A 19,344-nucleotide genomic window follows, 5' to 3' on the forward strand; every position below is an offset into this window, starting at 1 on the left:
TATTTTATTGGTAGAATAAGAATGTTTAATATTTAAGACTATTTAAAATATGGTCAGTACTTCAAGAAAGATGTAGTGTCACAGACAAGTCCCCCTGAGACTACAGGCTTGTGATGGTTATAGGACCAGCAACTGGAAATGGAGGGGGAAACATTTGAATCTACATTTTCTTTATCAAAATACCTTCTGTGTTGCAATTTCCCTTTAAGATCAGTGACAAATTAGGAGTCAGCCATGATCCTTCTGTTCTTGCAGACAATTAGTACCTCCAGTTCTCTCCAGGAGGTACTGGTTCCAGTGTTTCAGAAAAGGAAAAAAGCAACCTGGCCGGGAGGAGGACAGTTAATTTAAGACAGAATTATAGACTGAAGTATATTGCAAAGAGCTTTTACTATAGATAACATGCCAATATTCAATTATATGCAATTAGAAATTTTTATTTCCCATTCCCAAGAATTAGCAGAATTTTATAAATGACAGCTAGAGACTGAAATGAGGATAACAAACCCTGGAGTCTCCAAAGGACTCATTTCAAAGTTACACAGTAAATTTATTAAATGTGATATGGAAGGCAGAGGTAATTACATGCAGATATGGGAAATAGTCTAGATAAGAAGATTCCCTTAGAGCACTAGTCGTGTACTGATGTATGGCAATTACTGGTTTAGGTATGCCATAGTTGCTAGGCAGTGAATCCCAGTGCCGTCATTTACATGGAGTCAATAGTGCGGATCAGCTGCAGAATATGTAGGATAGAGGATGTCTTTGTGGATGTTTAGAGGGAATGTCCCATACCTGGAAATACTGAGGAAGAGTTCTTAGTCTCACAGATGTCAGGCAGAAGGACGTACCACATTGTATCACACTGCGTAACTATTCCGTTAGACAATTGTGTTTACAGTCCTTATCTGATGTTTCTTCAGTTCCTTAATTGAGACTCCTCCATCAGCTTTTACTTCAATATACTTAAAATACTCAGAAAATAAATAATAAACCCCAATTATTCTGGTCACTTCAGTGACCAACTGTTAGACGACCTTTCGGTGAAGAGCTGGAAATTTCGTCTGACAATAAAAAAAACAGAGTTGTACAATCTTCCTCTTACCTATCTACTTCCAGCTGCAAGTGGTGTGCTTCTAACATTCACGTTTCTAATTCTCTGCTTGCTACCTTGCTGCTGATGCCATGGCTAAGTTCTGCATTGAATTCTGTATTGAATTCAGGTCCAAGAAGTGGGTACAAAATTGCAGCATTGTACAGCTTTCATGTTTACCCTGCTGCAATCAGATAGCATGTTTTATTCTTCCCTCATCACTGCAAACCAAATAACAAATTAAGTAGTCCTCAGGATGAAATAAAGATGAGGGCTGTTTAGTTACGCTGTTTAACTCTGTCAAAGTTAGGCGTGCCCAATTAAAACACACAAAATTCTGTGCACTATGTTGCACATCCATTTAGCACGTGCCCCTATCTCTTTATAATGCCTGTTAGGTATCAGACGCATTCCACAGACTAAAGTACGGCCATCTTTAGTCCAAAGATGAGAAAAAACCTGCATGCTTATAGTTTGGCATAATAGTTTGAATGCCAAGCTTCAAATATAAGGTTGGCTATTTCCTGGAAGAAGAGCATGAATTCTAGATCTGTATTTCATTGCCTATCGGATTTCTGAAAGCTCCCAGCATCCAACAGCTCCAGGTGGTCAACAGAAACGACTGAGTATTTGGGATTTCCGGAGCCAGTGGATGTCTACTTACGCCTACTAAATATGTTCAAAATCTCTACTGACAGAGCTATAAAGTTAGGCAAAGCTTTTAACGCTGTTGGCTATTTGCAGGGTTTACTAGTGGTGCTGTTTGCTGTTTATCCTTGTCTGCAACCATTTTCTATCCCTGGCTTCTGCAGTGGCCATTGGTTAAATCCCTAAAGCCTGGCTAGGAGACCAGCTCTGTGAGTTGTTCCAGAGTGTCAGCTGTAGTTTTGGAAACGACATTGAATGTAACTTGATTGTGTTTATACTTGTCACCAGACAGGCCATCTCCATTTTTGGTTTGACGGTTCTTGTTGTTGCCTATCCTACTTGCCATCAGTGGTTTGAGGCTGATTATTTAGTAACAACTGTCTTCTAATACCAAAAATGTGTGTTTCCTTGTGAAAGCATTTGTCATTGTTCCTCCACCTAGTCCAGCTTTGTTAGCTGTTTGCATTTGCTTACTGTGGATTTTTCTTACCTATGGACTTCGTATTAAGTCTTTGCTGAGCCCCTGCCAGCTTTCACCATTTGAGACTAACCCTTAAAGATTTTAAAATGCATTTTACTGTAAGAGGAATAAACTTTTTCAGGCTAGTAGAGATTTGTAGATAGGGTAGTATGGAATAAGATGTGATTTAAATCCTACTTAGTAGCTTTACGATTGTTTTCTCAAGGATGTCTCTTCTTCGTGATAATCCCGTATATTTGCTATTGTTTCGTTTCCTGCTAGTCTCCCTCTTACAGCCTTTTTCACTTTAATTTCTGTGCCTTCCAGCAGGATGATATCACACAGGTAAACTATTGTTTATAACACACCCCCAAATATGTGCATCTTCCATGTCTGTTTTGCCACTCATTTTCAGTGTTGGTCACACAGAGTTTGTTGCCATGATTTGTATTTACAGTAAAGGTTCTTGAAAGGGATGCAAATGATTCTACTGTTAAACTGAACTGCATCTAAACATTAGATCTTTTCCTTCTTGAGCCTCTTTTACCCTGTGTAAAACCTTTCACTTCTGTCACATCCCACAAAACGTGTGCTGATAGTTCACTCGCTGTGGAAGTGTGATGTGTTTAATTGCCTTGCTCTGAGGAGTGTTATGAGTACCATTCCCTATATATGGCTGAATGAAACAAGCTCCAGGAACTCAAGAACTGAAGGGATGGAGCTACATCTTCTTTTGGCAGTATATGGAAATAGGCTGGGAGAAGGTAAAGAAAGTTGTAAAAGAAAATGGTTTTGTTTCCAGACTGTAAAAATGACCCAAATTATCAACTCTACTAGGAAAATGAGTGTAGTCCTGAGTTTGGTGGAATCAAGTAGGGTACAAAATGTGAGCCAGAGTGTACAGATATTTGCCTTCATTATGATAAATTTTTATGCGGCTTTTAGGTCACTAAGTTGAAGTTTGTTTTGCTTCCTTTTTTCCTAAAAGATTTTTCAGTGTATTTGGGATGTTAGCAGACTGATGATTGCTGATGGTTGTATCACTTAGGGTGGAAGTTTGGTGTTTAACAGTTAATATGAATGTAATGTTACAGTTTGGGAAATGGCTGTTGAAAGATCAGGTGAATTTAGACTGAATGACTGCAAAAAATGTAGTTTTATTCTGTAAGACTAACCTGTAGAAATGTCTGATAGTGCTCAGGATACAGCATCACATCTCATGTGAAGGGAGTTCTTAATAACACCAGACACTTTATGTAACGAAAAGTAAATAAAGTAGATGTCATGTCTTTTTATTCCTGTACCATCAGTAGAGTACAATGGCTGAAAGCCATTGATTGGCCGTAAGGTATAATGATATAACATTCTGCAGAGGAGGTTCTTTATTTCATAGTTACTTGTGAAAGTATCTCTAGAGAGCCAATTAGTAAGCAACTAATAGTTCATTTTCACAAATGATTGAAATTGGTCCTCCTGACCCTCCGTTGTGTTGTGTTATTATAGCTTTGACCTTTGAAACAGCACACATAGAGTGTGTTTAGTAGAATTAAGATGTAACTCAACCTTTTAAATACCAAAGGCCAATATAATTTCTATGGTAATGTAAATTCAGCATAACTGCACCAAGTTAAATTTGAAAAATATAAAACCGTGACATGAAAAATTAAGGTAATTTACTTTCTATTTGCTGGATCTCCTAAGCATAAGTGTTTTCCCTTTTATTTCACTGCTTCTTAAATCTTTGTCATGGATTTAAACAAGTAATAATGTAATGAGACAACAGTACAAAGACATATATTCTCTTGTTCCAGTATAAAAAAGAAAGATGCCTTCAGGAAGTTTTTTTAGCTCACTTGTTTTAAAAGGCAATAGATAAAGACCAAGTCATCTACTGATCTAAGAGAAGCGGTACGACAGCAGAAGCTTGCCTGGAGAAGAAAGAATTCTTCTGTGGGTTTGGATTGTCTTTTGATCCGTTCTATCTGTGGGGACCATATGCAGGTCAAGGTGGCTGGGTTCCATGTCATCTGCAGAGTGGTCCATATTTGATCTTGAATTAATTTAAGCCTTTGCTAGAAGACTTGTTAAGTTACAGTGTTTCTGCTATTGAAGGTTTCAGAATGGCTTCTTGGTATAGCTTGTGTGCTAGAAGCTGCTTAGCTTCCTGTCACAAATGTTGACAGTAGTTCTCAGTATTATTACTTTCTGTTACTCAGTGTAGTTAATTTCTTTTGGATTTTGAGGTGTTTATATGGAATAATATAAATAAAAAATAGGTGGGATATTTGTAATTGTCTTATTCAAAATTTAATGAATATGTGCTAGCTTGTTTCTAGTTTGTTTCACTTGGGTTTTTGGGGGGGCTGGGGTTGTTTTTCTTCTCTAGAAGCAAAAGGCATTTCATATGGGAAACAAAACCATGTAAATAGTTATTTTAGTAGGTGTATGTGTTGTTCATGTTATTAAAATACAGCCGCTTATGTAGTGCTATAATAAAACTGTATTACAAAGTAAAATTATTTCTTGAAAAGCTATTTAATTTTAAATGCTTCTGTTCTGCATCCTAAGAGTGACTGACTTTGAGGCACAGGCCTCTCTGTGTCTTTAGTAAAATCTTGCCTTATATTTTGGCAATTTGGCTCGCATTCCTCACTGATCTCGAGTATTCTTATGTTTCCAGAAATGTCTCTCTCATTTCAGTATGGATGTTAATTAAACCAGATATTGGTCAGGGTTGCTGATAGTGTCCTTTTATTAATTTTTTTTATTATTGGTGATGATGTGTCTGCCATCTGAAAGAACTTGACCTGTTCGTTTTCAGTTTCTGCCACAGAGGCCGCATTCTACCAATCCTGACTGCATGACTCCACATGGAACTATCCTGCATCAAACCTTGGATTTTGATGAGTTCATACCACCAATACCGCCTCCACCCTACTACCCACCAGAATACACCTGCACACCAGTGATAGAGGCGCAGAGGTGATTCTTCTTCCCTGTAGTTACAGTCGTCGCATAGTTCTGAGCTACAGAGCACGAAGCTCTTTCCAAGAATAGGAAGCCAAGCAATGTCCTTCACTTACATTAGGTGTCTCTTTTCCAGAGAGATTACATACGTTTTTTGCAAACTTGTTAGGATGCATCTGGAAATACTTGTGTTAAAGCACTGCTGTAATAGAGAGGTGGTTGAACTTAGCCAAGACAAGGATAACTATTTTGTTATAACTAACTATAACTAACTTAAAGCAGAGAGATCAGCTTACAGGTGATCCTTTCATAGTTGTTAACATGATACACTTGAATTTGAATATGAGATTTAGTTTTCTAAGGAAATTGTTACAGTTAATGTGTATTAATGTGGAGTAGCGAAGGACATTAATGACTGCAAAACTGGCTGGTAGAGATGGCTGACATCCAAAATGAAATACAATTTTTAAAGCTACGCAGTGAATGAGGGCTTTGTTTTGGTTGTCTAATAAATTTCTTCAGTATAATTCTTTGTGGTATATTGGCTTTGAATTAAGAGGACACTCTTCATCACTGTGGTGTAGGTAATAGTTTACCAAATAAATGCAGTGCCATTTCTTAATGAAGTTTGCTTGTTTGTGTTTTTAAACAGAAGTCTCCATTTGGACTTTCCTCATTCCCCATTCAGTGCTTTATATGAAGTAACCATTAACAGCCCAGGAATGCTGTATCCAACTGAGCTGCCCCCTCCTTATGAGGCAGTGATTGGAGAGACGCCTGCCAGCCAGGTAAGGAATGCCAAAGGAAATTCTTTACATAGTCTCCAAATTTTCATGATGCGAAACAATTTTAGATAAATTTAGAAGTTTATAAAAATCTAAACTACTTTAGGAGCTGTCATGGTTTTGGCCGGATTGGCCAATCAGAATTACAGATGCTTCCCCCCCAAAGAGAGGAGATGAAGAGATTAAGAGATTTATGATTATAGAAAAAGAACTGAACTACTTTAATGAAAATATTAATAAATAATAATAATAAAAAAGTATGCAACATATACAAAACCGTATCCAGCTCCCAGGATGACAGTCGCGTCACCAGCAGACACAGGGAAGGTCCCAGGCTGGAGTCAGTGATGGACAGGAGCTGAATTCCAGATCTGAAGTCAGGAATGCTCGGATCAGGATCAAAAGCAGACAAACAAATGGGGTCCTCCTTGGATGTCGGCCATTGAAGAAAGAGAGTTGCCCCTTTGATCCCTTAGCTTTTATACTGAGCGTGATGCAGATGGGGTGGAATATCCCTGTTGGTCAGGTTTGGGTCACCTGTCCTGTCTGCTCTTCCCCGCAGGTGGGACCCCTCTACGCTTCTCCGCTTTCGACCCTCTAATGGGGCAAACAGCGAAGTGAGCTGACCTTGGTTGTTATAGCGATAAGTCAAAGCAAGAGCCTCTGTGCATGCCGTTCCTTGGTATAACCAGGTCTTATCACTCTGAGAGTGAACAGCTTCTGAACAACATGCTCTTAATTTCAGAGTTCAGTCAGTTAGAAGAGGCCCAGCTAAAAAGTTAAACTGCAAATAAGAAAATTGGTTCTGTTTTACCTCAAACCAGGACATTCCACCCCTTATTCCATACCATTTGTGTTGTGCTCAGATTACTGTCGCTTCTTATCCATATAATATATACACACATACACAGATCTCCCATTTATGGTTTATCTTTATACACCAAAATTCATTAAGTTCATTTAGTTCATAATTGCAAGTTTTCATCTATCGTAGCAGAATCTTGGGGCAGAAAAGATGATATGAAATTCATTGTGGTCCATGTCCATGGGTAGCATGTCCATCTTGAAGAGTTTGCTGGACACCACTTGATGAAGCTAGCTCAGGTCTCATCACCACTATGTTATCCTGAAAAACACTTATTGAACACTGTTAGTATTATATAACGATTAACATCATACAGCTGAGAATTGAGTATTCTCACCAAGGGTTAAAATTCCTTGAGGTACACATTGAATTTCTCCATTCTCCAACATAACACACCAAGTACATCCAGGTCCTTGAGCAAAAACAGTCCCACGGATGGGTTTGCCTTTGCCTGAAGTAGAAAAAACCCAAACAGTTTTTCCCAATATATTCCTTTCATGCACCACAGGGACCTTATCCCCTTCTACATTATGTAAAAGGTCTGACTGAGCAGGCCCAGCTCGATTGATGCATCCCCTGGTGTTAACTAACCAGATAGCTTATGCTAAATGCTTGTCCCAGTTTTTAAAATGTTCCACCCCCCATTGATTTCAGGGTGGTTTTCAATAATCCATTGTATCGCTCAGTTTTCACAGAAGCTGGTGTATGACAGGGGACATGATATACCCACTCAATGCCCTGTTCTTTTGCTCAAGTACTTATAATATTATTTTTTAAATGAGTCCCATTGTCTGACTCTATTCTTTCTGGAGCACCATGTCAGAAGACTTGCTTTCAAGGCTCAGGATGGTATTCCGGGCAGTGGCATGGGGTACAGCACAGGTTTCCAACCACCTGGTGCTTGCTTCTACCATTGTAAGCATGTAACACTTACCCTGATGTGTTTTGAGGGAGTGTGATATAGTCGATTTGCTGAGGCTCTCCATACTTACATGCCATTGTACCCCATACCACAAAGGTTTTAACCGTTTAGCTTGTTTGATTTCAGTGCATGTTTCACAATCGTGGATTACCTGTGCAATAGCGTCCATGATTAAATCCGCCCCTCGGTCATGGGCCCATTTATATGTTGCATCCCTTCCTTGATGACGTGATGTGTCATGGGCCCACCAAGCTAAAAATAGTTCACCTTTATGTTCTCAGTCCAAATCTGTCTGGAAAATCTTAGCAGCCCGGTCCATTTGCTGATTGTTTTGATGTTCCTCAGTGGCTCGACTCATGGGTACATGGGCATCTACATGATGTACCTTTACGACTAGTTTCCCTAGCTGGTCAGCAATATCTTGCCACAATTCAGCAGCCCAGATGGGTTTACTTCTGTGCTGCCAGTTGCTCTGCTTCCACTACTTTAACCATTGCATTTGCCACCATCCATGAGTCAGTACAGAGATAGAATACTCGCCACTTTTCTCATGCAGCAATGTCTAAGGCCAGCTGGATAGCTTTTACCTCTGCAAATTGACTCGATTCACCTTGTCCTTCAGTCACTTCTGCAACTCATCGTGTAGGACTCCATACAGCAGCCTTCCACTTTCTATGTTTCCCTACAATACAAGATCCATCAGTGAACAGAACATATTGTTTCTCATTATCTGAGAGTTCATTATATGGTGGGGCCTCCTCAGCACGTGTTACCGCCTCCTCAGGTGGCATCATGAAGTCTCTGCCTTTGGGCCAGTTTGTGATCGATTCTAGGATTCCTGGATGATTTGGGTTTCCTGTTTGAGCTCGCTGCGTGATTAAGGCAACCCACTTACTCCAGGTAGCATTGGTGGCATGATGAGTAGAAGGAACTTTATCCTTGAACATCCAGCCCAGCACTGGTAATCGGGGTGCTAAGAGAAGCTGTGCTTCAGTACCAGTTACCTCTGAAGCAGCTCTACCTCCTTCATATGCTGCCAATGTTTCTTTGTCAGTTGGAGTATAGTTGGCTTCAGATCCTCTGTATCCCCGACTCCAAAATCCTAGGGGTCAACCTGGAGTCTCCCCTGGTGCTTTCTGCCAGAGGGTCCAGGTAGGGCCATTGTCTCCGGATGCAGTATAGAGCACATTTTTAATGTCCTGTCTTGTTCAGACTGGTCCAAGTGCTACTGCATGCACAATCTCTTGTTTAATTTGCTCAAAAGCTTGGTGTTGCTAGGACCCCACGTAAACTCATTTTTCTTTTGAGTCTCACTTCATAAAAGAGATTTCACCATCTGACTATAACCTGGAATGGCTATAACCATTCTCCAGAAACCCACAACACCTAAGAAGGCTTGTGTTTCCTTTTTGTTAGTAGGTGGGGACATAGGTGTTATTTTGTTAATCACATCCGTTGGGATCTGGTGTTGCCTGTCTTGCCATTTAATTCCTGAGAACGGGATCTCTCATGCAGGTCCCTTGACCTTACCTCTTTTTACAGCAAAACCTGCTTTCATTTCTTTTCTTGAAAACTTCTTGTGCTGTATTACCCCACACAATGATGTCATCAATGTATTGCAGGTGTTGTGGAGCTGCACCCTTCTCCAGTGTAGTCTGGATCAGTCCATGGCAAACAGTAGGTTGTATTTCCACCCCTGGGGCAGTTGACTCCAGGTGTACTGAACACCCCTCCAGGTGAAAGCAAACTGTGGCCTGCACTCTGCTGCTAAAGGAATGGAGAAAAGCGCGTTAGCAATGTCAATTCTAGCATACCAATTAGCTGCCTTTGACTCTAGTTCATACTGCAGTTCTAGCGTGTCTGTCACGGCAGCACTCAGTAGTGGTGTGACTTCATTCAGGCCACAGTAGTCTACTGTTAGTGGCTAGTCTCCATCAGACTTTCGCACTGGCCATATCAGGCTGTTAAAGGGAGAGTGGGTCTTGCTGATCACTCCTTGTGTCTCCAGGCGACAAATCAGGTTCTGGATGGGAATCAGAGTCTTGGTTAGTGTGATACTGTCGCCGATGCACTGTGGCAGTAGCAATTGGCGCCTCCTGTTCTTTAACCCTCAGCAATCCCACAACAGAAGGGTTATCTGGAAGGCCAGATAAAGCAGATAGCTGTGTAATGTCCTCAGTCTCTACAGCCGCCATACCAAAAGCCCATCGATACCCTTTTGGGTCTTTGAAATACCCTCTCTTGAGGAAGTCTATGCCAAGGATGCACGGAGCATCTGGACCAGTGATAATGGGGTGCTTCTCCTGTTTATTCCCACTTAGGCTCACTTTGGCCTCCAGTACAGTCAGTTCTTGAGACCCACCTGTCACTCCAGAAATAGTCACAGATTCTGTCCCTTTATGATCCCTTTATGATTTGATGGTAATAGGGTACACTGTGCACCAGTGTCCACTAGGGCTGTATATTTTTGTGGCTCCAACGTGCCAGGCCATTGAATCCACACAGTCCAATAAACTCTGTTGTCCCTCTCCACCTCCTGGCTGGAGGCAGGGCACATCTAATGTCTATAATTAGTAGAGATGCTGTGGACTGGAGCAGCAGTCCTCCTGGAATAATTTGTTCTTCTCTCTGCTTTGCCTTGCAACTCACCTAGGCCTGTAGGGCCCAGGCAGGTCTTTTATCCCACTTACTCATGTCCTCTCCGTAGTCACAGAGGCAAAATCACAGGATATCTCATAATGTGTTCTGTTTCCTCTGAGTTGGTCTTGTAGGAGGGTGTCTTCTCCTAATGGCTTGCAACATGGGTCCATGCAAGGGAAGAATAGGATTCTCCTCCATCCTAGACAGTTTATCAAACAGTTTCTCATTTTTCTCAATCTTTTTCTCCGTTTTATCAGTCAATTTTTCCACAGCTTGCTACAGTGAGGGGACGAGAAAGACTGTCTTCATACTGTCACATTCTGTTTGCCACTTCATTTACAGACAATGAATCATCATCACATCCTCCCCAGATCAGTACTGACAAAGTATGGGAATACATTGGTGATGCACTCTGTGCAAACTTTTGCAACGTAGGTCGTCTATGTGGCATTTCTACATTCACTTCCCAGTCACCATAAATCACCTCTCTCACAGCCATTTAATACCTTTCTCTATGCTGCTCCATTTACTTGGGCAGCATTCGATATCATCCTTAAAAGGATATCTGTCCTTTACAGCTGATATATGAGTTGCCTCCAGAGACCTAGAGTCTGACTTTTTCCCAAGAGCTTTATCTATACCACCATCTCTGGCCAGGTTTCTCAACTGCCTAGCTTCGCTACCATCTAACTCCATGCTATCAGCCCCATTATCCCAGCATCGGAACAACCAGGAGACAAGTGTCTCACCATCATTATGGCTAAAATCCTTTCTCATATTTTGCAACTCCTTCATAGAGAAGGATTTGATGATTACCTCTGTATCTCATTCCTCCTCCTGGGCTGACACAGGAGCCTCTCCCTTATTGTCGTTAGAAGAACTCTTTCCTCAGTCTTCATCCGAAGAGTTCTCCCCCCAGCTATCTGGCTTTACTTGGTCTTTGTCACAAGGGATAGAGGAACTTACCTCCTCTTTTTCCTTCTGGTCACCGCACCAACTTGTACCGGTGCTGATGGAGTTCGAGTAGTGTCAGTGCATATCGTACTACACCTATTCCTGCACCAAAATTTAAAGAGAAACCACCCCTGCAACCCATTCAGGAAAATCAACGCTAAAATCATGATTTTCAGAAAGGAACTGTCATTCACGCTATCCGAAGGAGATCCATACCTTGGCTCTAATGGTGACAATTTGGCAAAGTCAGTAAAGGGGGAAGTAAACATTTCCATGGTAAAATTCAAAGTATAATTAGTGACAGAATCCATTACGTAATGCCTGAGGTATGCAGGTAAAGAAGCTATCCATTCAATGACAGCATGGATCAGAATTAAACACAACAGCCGAATAACACGTTTGAACCACCGCATACAGGCACAAAGAGCAAATAAGCTATACAACACATGAGGCAAGTTATCAATTAACTTCAAAGAAATCCCTACAAAGAAACAATACAATAATCTGTCTAAAAACAACATGATGTGAGCTGTCTGTTTTAATCTCTGAGCAAGCTGGAATTCAGACTAGTCAGATAATCAGAATTCTGGTCGTGCCACAGTCATACCCCACGTTGGGCGCCAATAAATCTGTCATGGTTTCGGCCAGATTGGCCAATCAGAATGACAGTTCACCCCTCCTCCAAAGAGAGGAGAGGAAGAGATAAGAGATGTACGAGTTTAGAAAAAGAACTGAACTGCTTTAATGAAAATATTAATAAATAATGAAATAATAAATAATAAAATAATAATAATGAAAAAGGAGACAATATATACAAAACCATATCCAGCTCCCAGGATGATGATCGCGTCACCAGCAGGCACAGGGAAAGTCCCAGACTGGAGTCAGCAACGAACAGGAGCTGGATTCCGGATCTGGAGTCAGGAATGCTCTGATCAGGATCAAAAGCAAACAGATGGGGTCTTCCTCGGATGTCGGCCACGGAAGAGAGAGAGTTGACCCTTTGTTGTGGTTTTGGCCGGATTGGCTGATCAGAATGACAGATGGCCCTCCCCCCCTCTCTCCTCAGAGAGGAGAGGAAGAGATAAGGAGATTTATGAGTTTAGAAAAAGAACTAAACTAATGAAAATAATGATAAATAAGAAAATAGTAAATAATAATAGAAAAATAAAAATTAAAGAAGGAAAAAAAAAAGTATACAATATATACAAAACCGTATCCAGCTCCCAGGATGACGATCGCATCACCAGCAGACACAGGGAAAGTCCCAGATGGAGTCAGCAACGGACAGGAGCTGGATTCCAGAACTAGAGTCAGGAGTGCTCGGATCAGGATCAAAGGCATATGAACAGACAGGGTCCTCCTCGGATGTCGGCCATTGAAGAAAGAGCGAGCCAGAGCAGCCTTGCCCTTTGATCCCTCAGCTTTTATACTGAGCGTGATGCAGATGGGGTGGAATATCCCTGTTGGTCAGGTTTGGGTCACCTGTCCTGTCTGCTCCTCCCCGCAGGTGGGACCCCTCTACGCTTCTCTGCTTTCGACCCTCTAATGGGGCAAACAGCGAAGTGAGCTGACCTTGGTTGTTATAGCGATAAGTCAAAGCAAGAGCCTCTGTGCATGCCGTTCCTTGGTATAACCAGGTCTTATCACTCTGAGAGTGAACAGCTTCTGAACAACATGCTCTTAATTTCAGAGTTCAGTCAGTTAGAAGAGGCCCAGCTAAAAAGTCAAACTACAAATCAGAAAATTGGTTCCGTTTTACCTCAAACCAGGACAGGAGTTAATCGTGCTGCAGGGGAACAACAATTAGAAAATATTTATATTCTTTAAACACATTTTTTCAGTCCATTCTCTTTAAAAAGGGTTTAACTAACAAATCTTACTTAATGTGTATTCTCCTTATGTTCTTGTGTGTGTTTATGCAAATGCTTACGTGAGTGGTACTATTTCAGCTGTTACCATCCGTTAAAAAAGTTATACGATTACTGGACTGCTAGTAACAAAAACCTAGGAGAATGGGTTGGAATACCGAAGCACAGTGTTTTTCCTTATTTGGAAAGTGTAATGATGTTTTAAAATGAGATTACACTTCTTAATTTCGGTAGGTAATAAGAAATCTTGATTAGGAAGCAGCTTTATTTCCTTAAAAACCCCTACAGTTGTAAAATATTTTTTATTCCAAATACTGATGATAGTGGATTTGCTTCACTTCAATATACTGCTTTTTAGTTGGAGCTCAGTACAACAGCGTAGGTTTAATAAAGAAAAAGACAACTGTGTGTCTTGTGCTATGTAATGCTAATAACTTCTGTATGTTATTGCATGTGCGTACGTAGCACAGAGCTCATGGGACATGCGGTTTTGCTCTGCATGTAATCTAAGCCAAGATAATTACGAATTCCCATTCTAAACTCTATGTGTAGGTAGAACATATACTTGAAAATTCCTAACAAAAATATCTGAAATAACCTCAGATTAAACAAGCTAAAAAATACAAATTTGCAGTCTGCTACTTAAGTCATATTTCACATCATGTTCTGGAAAAGTACTGGGAGCATCTGGCAATAGCATAGGTTCTTGTAATGGTGAGCTCCAGTCTTGACAGGGTGCCTTCAACTCAGCGCCCAATTTATGCGTTAGTAGTTGGAAGATCCAGCCCCCATAAGCAGGCTTCTGTCAGGCACCAAAGTGCTAGAAACTGATTCCTGCTTCAGTGTTACGTTAGAGGATGAGAAACCACCACACGAAGCAAGGATTTGAATGATAAAAGGATAGGGGTGTGTTCTTCCTATGGAATAGCAATGACTGCTCCTCTGTCTATTGCTTACGCTTCTGGCTGTTACAGCTTTTAATAGCTTCTGCTGTCTTACAGCAGAAACAGTTCCTCCCAAGAGTGCCTAACGCCTTTATTCTGAACTTTGAGAAAGGATCTGGTATACTTCAGACAAATACTTACATTAGATTTTTTGCCTTATTTTGAGTTGACGCTTTCAGTGTCAACTCAACTGAAACTAGAATTATAATGTATCTGTACATACAGCCAACGCTAATTTGAGCAAAATTTTGCTTGAAGTGATTTGTGATAATTGAATCAGCTGTCACAAGTGGGAAAATACTTAAAATTGCTTTTAGGAACTGTAATTTCTTGCAGGCTTCAGTAAAAATTCAAGGAGTCAAACATTCTAGATATTGCTTAACAGTTTTTAATAGGGCACTGTGGAAATACAGGTGTTCAGGTTGCCAAATTGCACCCACGTTACAGAGGGGAGAACATTGCATTTACCCAAAATATATCATTGAAAAGTTCGATAGTGACTTTTTTTTCACATTGTGGGAAACCACAACTGAAACCACAAAACTGAAGAAATTATATAAATTTTTACTATTATACACAAGAAGATCATTAAGATAATTAATAAGACAAGTGTCTGAGGGGAAAAAAAGAATGTTGAGATTCACAGTCCCCGAGAAAAGTGCAATTAAAAAAAACTCCAAGATATGCCTAACTTTGCAGCTTCTATGACTGACAAAGCAGCTTCTGACAACTCTTCTAATCCTTGCCTTGTACCGTACCCTCCACCACCTGCCACAAACAGAACAAACATTGCACTACCTTTCATTTATTTGGCTATAATAAAATGAATCAGTATAAACTGCTTGTGAGTGAAGTTCTTTTCTGAACAGCAAAATTGGAATATCCAAGGCCATCTTCTTTCTAAAACATTTCTTATCCAAGTTCCATCCTTTTTCCTTTACAGTAACTCAGTGGAACCTGAAAGTCCTGGAGGAGCTGTTATTTTTCAGTGATTAAAAAAAATTGGCAAAAGCAATATGAATATGTATAATTGTGGGGGGAAAGAGGAGGATCATATCTGATAAGAATTCTTATCTGGTACTAAGTAAGGTTTAGAAAAGTGGCTGTTTATACTTAAGCACAAAATCACCTTGAGTGCTCTTGTAATTGGGATTGGACTTTGCATTAGCGTTGACATCCAGCAGCACAATAGCACCAGCATATAACAAAAATATAATTTAACAAGACATAATTTAAAGCAGCAGAGTCACATTCTGGCAAGAAGTGCATGAGCTTCAATAAGTAGATGGATTGACTGTTACTTGTTGGCATCCGGGGTCAGTGTCAGTGCCTTGTCTATTCATCTCTGGTCACCTGGGTTCCAGAATTATTTGTTCTAATTGCAAGCGAAAACAAGTGGTGATTTTTAATTTCTAAATGGTGATAACCGTTTAGTTTCTTACTGGGAGTGAGTTTATCTATGGCTGGTAGCTGCTGGTTCAGAGAGCTTGTAGGATCAAGGTAACACCAGGTGCTGGGTGTCAGAAGTGAAGTATGTTAGCAATGCTAACTGAAGCCTTCACAGCGACGTTGTAGCCACAGACTTCACGACAACAAAAGTCCTAACGTATTTTTTTCCATTCACTGTCCAAGTCGATCTGTAAATGGAGGAATGGAGCCAAAATCTAAGAGAGTTCTAGGTCTACAAGAGGCACAAAATGGAGTGCTAAATTCTTACGTGATGCAAATGCTCCCACATAATATGTACCAAGCTACAGTACAGTATGAACTGAAATAACTAGATTTATAAATACCTCAAAGGCAGACTTTGCAATGGAAATCATGGCAGAGCTTTAGCTACAGAAGTGCTTCTGGGAACCATTATGTAATAACGTCATAATTGTAAAACCTCTTACTGAGTATAAACCAATAGGTTTTGTTTGTTTTTAAATTTGTTTTTAGAATTTTATTAAATTGTATCAAATTAGACTAAATATTTCTTCCATTTCACGGTCAACAAATGTCAGTGCTAATTTAAGTGGTGGCATCTAAATAAAAATTGCCGTTGGCATCTGTACTGATTAGGAATTCCCATTATATGACTATGGAAAATAAAGTGTTTTTCACACTGCTTTCCATGCAAAGTATTGACTAGGATAAAGAAAAGACAAGAACAAACAGATCAGCATTCTGGGTGAACTATACCACTGACTGATAAGGTTTACTGACTCGTAGGCAGTGCAAGCTTTTTAAAAGCATGGCTTTTCTTTCCTTTTCCTGTTGATAGCTTAGTGACGGTCTTTACCAGCTTTATGTCTGAGGATGTGCAAGCCAATAAGGTTTTGTTACCCTGGGCTGTGCAGGAACCTGTAGGAGACCGCGTGCCGTCCCGATGTGAACCAAAACTCTGACCTGTTACCTCCTGCAATTAAATCCATGGTTCTCCTTCCCCCAAGCAAAAGAAGGTTAATCAATTCCAAATGCGTCAGCAATTTTTCTTGTGAATGGAGAAAGAACAAGGGAAGGAAAAGGAAAAATGAACACATTGATCAGATAAGTTTAAATGGCTTATGTTTTGCAGAATATGGCTAAATACTGAAAAAAGTAGAAGAAACCAAAATTCAAATTATATCCCCGATTTCTTCTGTATGTCCAAAATCTTGAAATCTCTCGTATTCCCATTATGAAGGATGCTATTTATCAATGAGGCCCTAAAGAGATTTAAACCTTAAAAATGATGAGTGCTTTTCTGTATGTGGGGGATTTTTATATAGAGGGGAATATTGATAGTCTCCTATTTGCTCTTGAGAAGCAATTTCTGTGCGTGTAAATTTGTCCCATCTATTTCTCATATTGTTGGGGTTTGGTTACGAGGTTTGTTGTTTTGTCTTGGGTTTGTTTTTTTTTTAATTTCTAGCAGTTTTCATTAGAGTAAACTATAACATAATATAGTCTGCAGTATATAAGCAAGCATCCAGAAGTTAAGCTGAGAGGCCATGTCCTTGATTCACGTAGTAACGAGTCACCTCTAAGAATGTTATCTTGTTTATGCAGCCCCGTGTCTTCAGGTATGTCACTGCAGGGTTTGCAGCCGCTGTAGGAGCTTCTGAGATTGAGGCAGAGCCCGAGAAGGGACGTGTTGTGTGGTGGCAGAGCTTTTGCATCCCTCTAAATTCCAAAGGATGTGAAAGACTGATACAAATGTCACTGCGTGGAGGAGCGTGCTGAGAACAGTTCCTCTCTGTGCTTTCCCTGAGTAAAACGCGACTCCTTACCCTCAATGGGCCGAAGGACTCTCAATATTAACGCCTAACTGCAAGGTAAAGGAGTTTGTCCCCCCATGTTGGAATACGCCTTGGGTCCATGGTGTGTTCTGTGCACGCTCTGTTCCAACAAGGTGTCAAAGCAGAGAGTACTGATACTCTGTGGCTCGTGTCGAATGAGCTTAGTTGTCTTAATCCCAGAACAAAAAATTCTGTCAATGCTGTAATCGTTCCCTTTGGCAAACTAAGCAGGCAATAAAAAGAAAAGGGCACGAAGATTGACGTGTTACAATCTAGAAGTGTTTTTGTAATAGGAAACGAAGGTACGTAAATACAGTGTACTTATTTCTTCTGCCTGTAAAATAGTGTGGGGTTTTCGAGAGAGATGCAATATTTTGATTTCAAGAACTGCTAAGCCAGCTTTTTTCGCAAGCCTTAACTTTGCTTTATATGCTGTGTAATAATGTTGTTGTTTTAAATTTACTAGATCAAGGCTACAGATGGTTCTTTGTCGCTAGTACAAGTTTGCCAAAACCTCAGCCTTGCATATAACTGGTTTTATAGGTACTAGGTGATTCCACTACAGCTGCCAGGTGACTGGGAGAACGTACAAGGTCAATAAATGTTTCAGCATAAATATTTAGCAGATACTTTCCTGTCAAAGATTAAGAATTTATGAAACCACTTAGATTTAAAAAGAACCCCTAGACTGTTAAAAAAAAAAATCAAACACCCTTAAAACGTATTATTTCTTCTAAAATGTAGTCTCATTGAATTTTCTCCAGCAACAAAGAGCATTTGAGGACACTCCTTATTTTTCCAGTTAGTTCTCAGCAGTTCCACAGTTAGTTCCTAGGAATGGTCTGCAATTTTGAGTGACATCGCTAATTATTTTTTTTAATCACAGATGTGATATTCTGCTTCAATTAAAAAAGACCCTTTAGGAAATTTCCAAGCAAATTGCTTAAAAATATGAGTGATTTTACCTTTGCTTCCCAGTCTTCTGTCCATCTGTTGCTGAGTTAAAGTATTTCTGGTACTGTTCTTTGTTTAGAGTGGTATTTGCTAACCCTTAGACTTAAAGTCACTTTTAAAAACTGAAGTTGTATCAGCAAAAGTTTCCCAATCACTTGATCATAGTAAGCTCTGAATGGATGGATAGATATAAAAAAAAATAAACACTGGTGAGCACAGTAAGTTATGCACACGTATGTGTGCATTAATCTACACTGGCATGTGCACTGGAAGCTCTTTCCTTAATAGGTTCAGAATAATAGTGTCACATTCAATTTTTTAGAAGGCCAGATACAAATTAAGCTCGTGACAAAAAGGTTTTCACAGAGGTGACTGATAATTATTTCTAGACTCTGTCACCAACTGTAGTAAGCTTTTACTTGTTAATTATGGCCCTACAGACAGAAGCAGATATGACACTTTCTGCTAAAGATGGTATCAATCTCATTCCCTTTGACTTTTCTTTTTATATTTTTCTCGTTTATTGTTACCACCTATTTATTAGAACCATTTTTTAAATAATCACGATCCCAAAGAACTGCTAAAAATCTAATGAGATTGGCAAAAAGATCCCATCCGAAGTCTATTAAAATCAGTAGAAAGAAAATTTCCTAAATTTCAGGTGTTCATGGATGAAGTCTTTCCAGCAGGACTAATTCTGTATTTTGTTCACGTGATTCTCAAAAGTGAAGGGAAGTTACCCACTTAGATCCATCATTTCAGAGAAAAGGTGAGTCCTGGTATTATCTCCCTTCAGCCATCTCTGAGCCAGGAGAGCACCCTGCGTCGCCCATACGGCTTAAAAATGCATTAGGTGTTAACATCTTGGCAAATAACCACAGAACAATGCTGCTCTTGGGCTTGTTTTTATGGTTTCTGTTGTTCCCTATCCTATTTTCGTGTGATAAAATGTGGTGGGGAAAAAAGCGTAATATGGAA

General features: G+C 40.0%; 1 protein-coding gene across 5 annotated transcripts in view; it reads left to right on the forward strand.

Moving 5' to 3' along the window:
* Nucleotides 1-19,344, forward strand: part of ENTREP2 (endosomal transmembrane epsin interactor 2) — a 154,356-nt gene that overhangs the window by 114,283 nt on the left and 20,729 nt on the right. For 3 of the 5 annotated variants that reach the window (XR_012588992.1, XM_074600449.1, XM_074600448.1), the window contains exons 6-8: nucleotides 2,529-2,546; nucleotides 5,023-5,183; nucleotides 5,821-5,956. Coding sequence is in view for 4 of the 5 variants with exons in the window: in XM_074600449.1 (XP_074456550.1) it covers nucleotides 2,529-2,546; nucleotides 5,023-5,183; nucleotides 5,821-5,956 (315 nt within the window). In the remaining variant the exon portion in view is untranslated. The remainder of the gene's footprint in view (nucleotides 1-2,528; nucleotides 2,547-5,022; nucleotides 5,184-5,820; nucleotides 5,957-19,344) is intronic. The other 2 variants (XM_074600450.1, XM_074600452.1) reach the window with 2 other exon arrangements.

Source organism: Larus michahellis, chromosome 9 (genome assembly GCF_964199755.1).
Source record: "Larus michahellis chromosome 9, bLarMic1.1, whole genome shotgun sequence".
Classification (NCBI taxonomy): Eukaryota; Metazoa; Chordata; class Aves; order Charadriiformes; family Laridae; genus Larus; species Larus michahellis.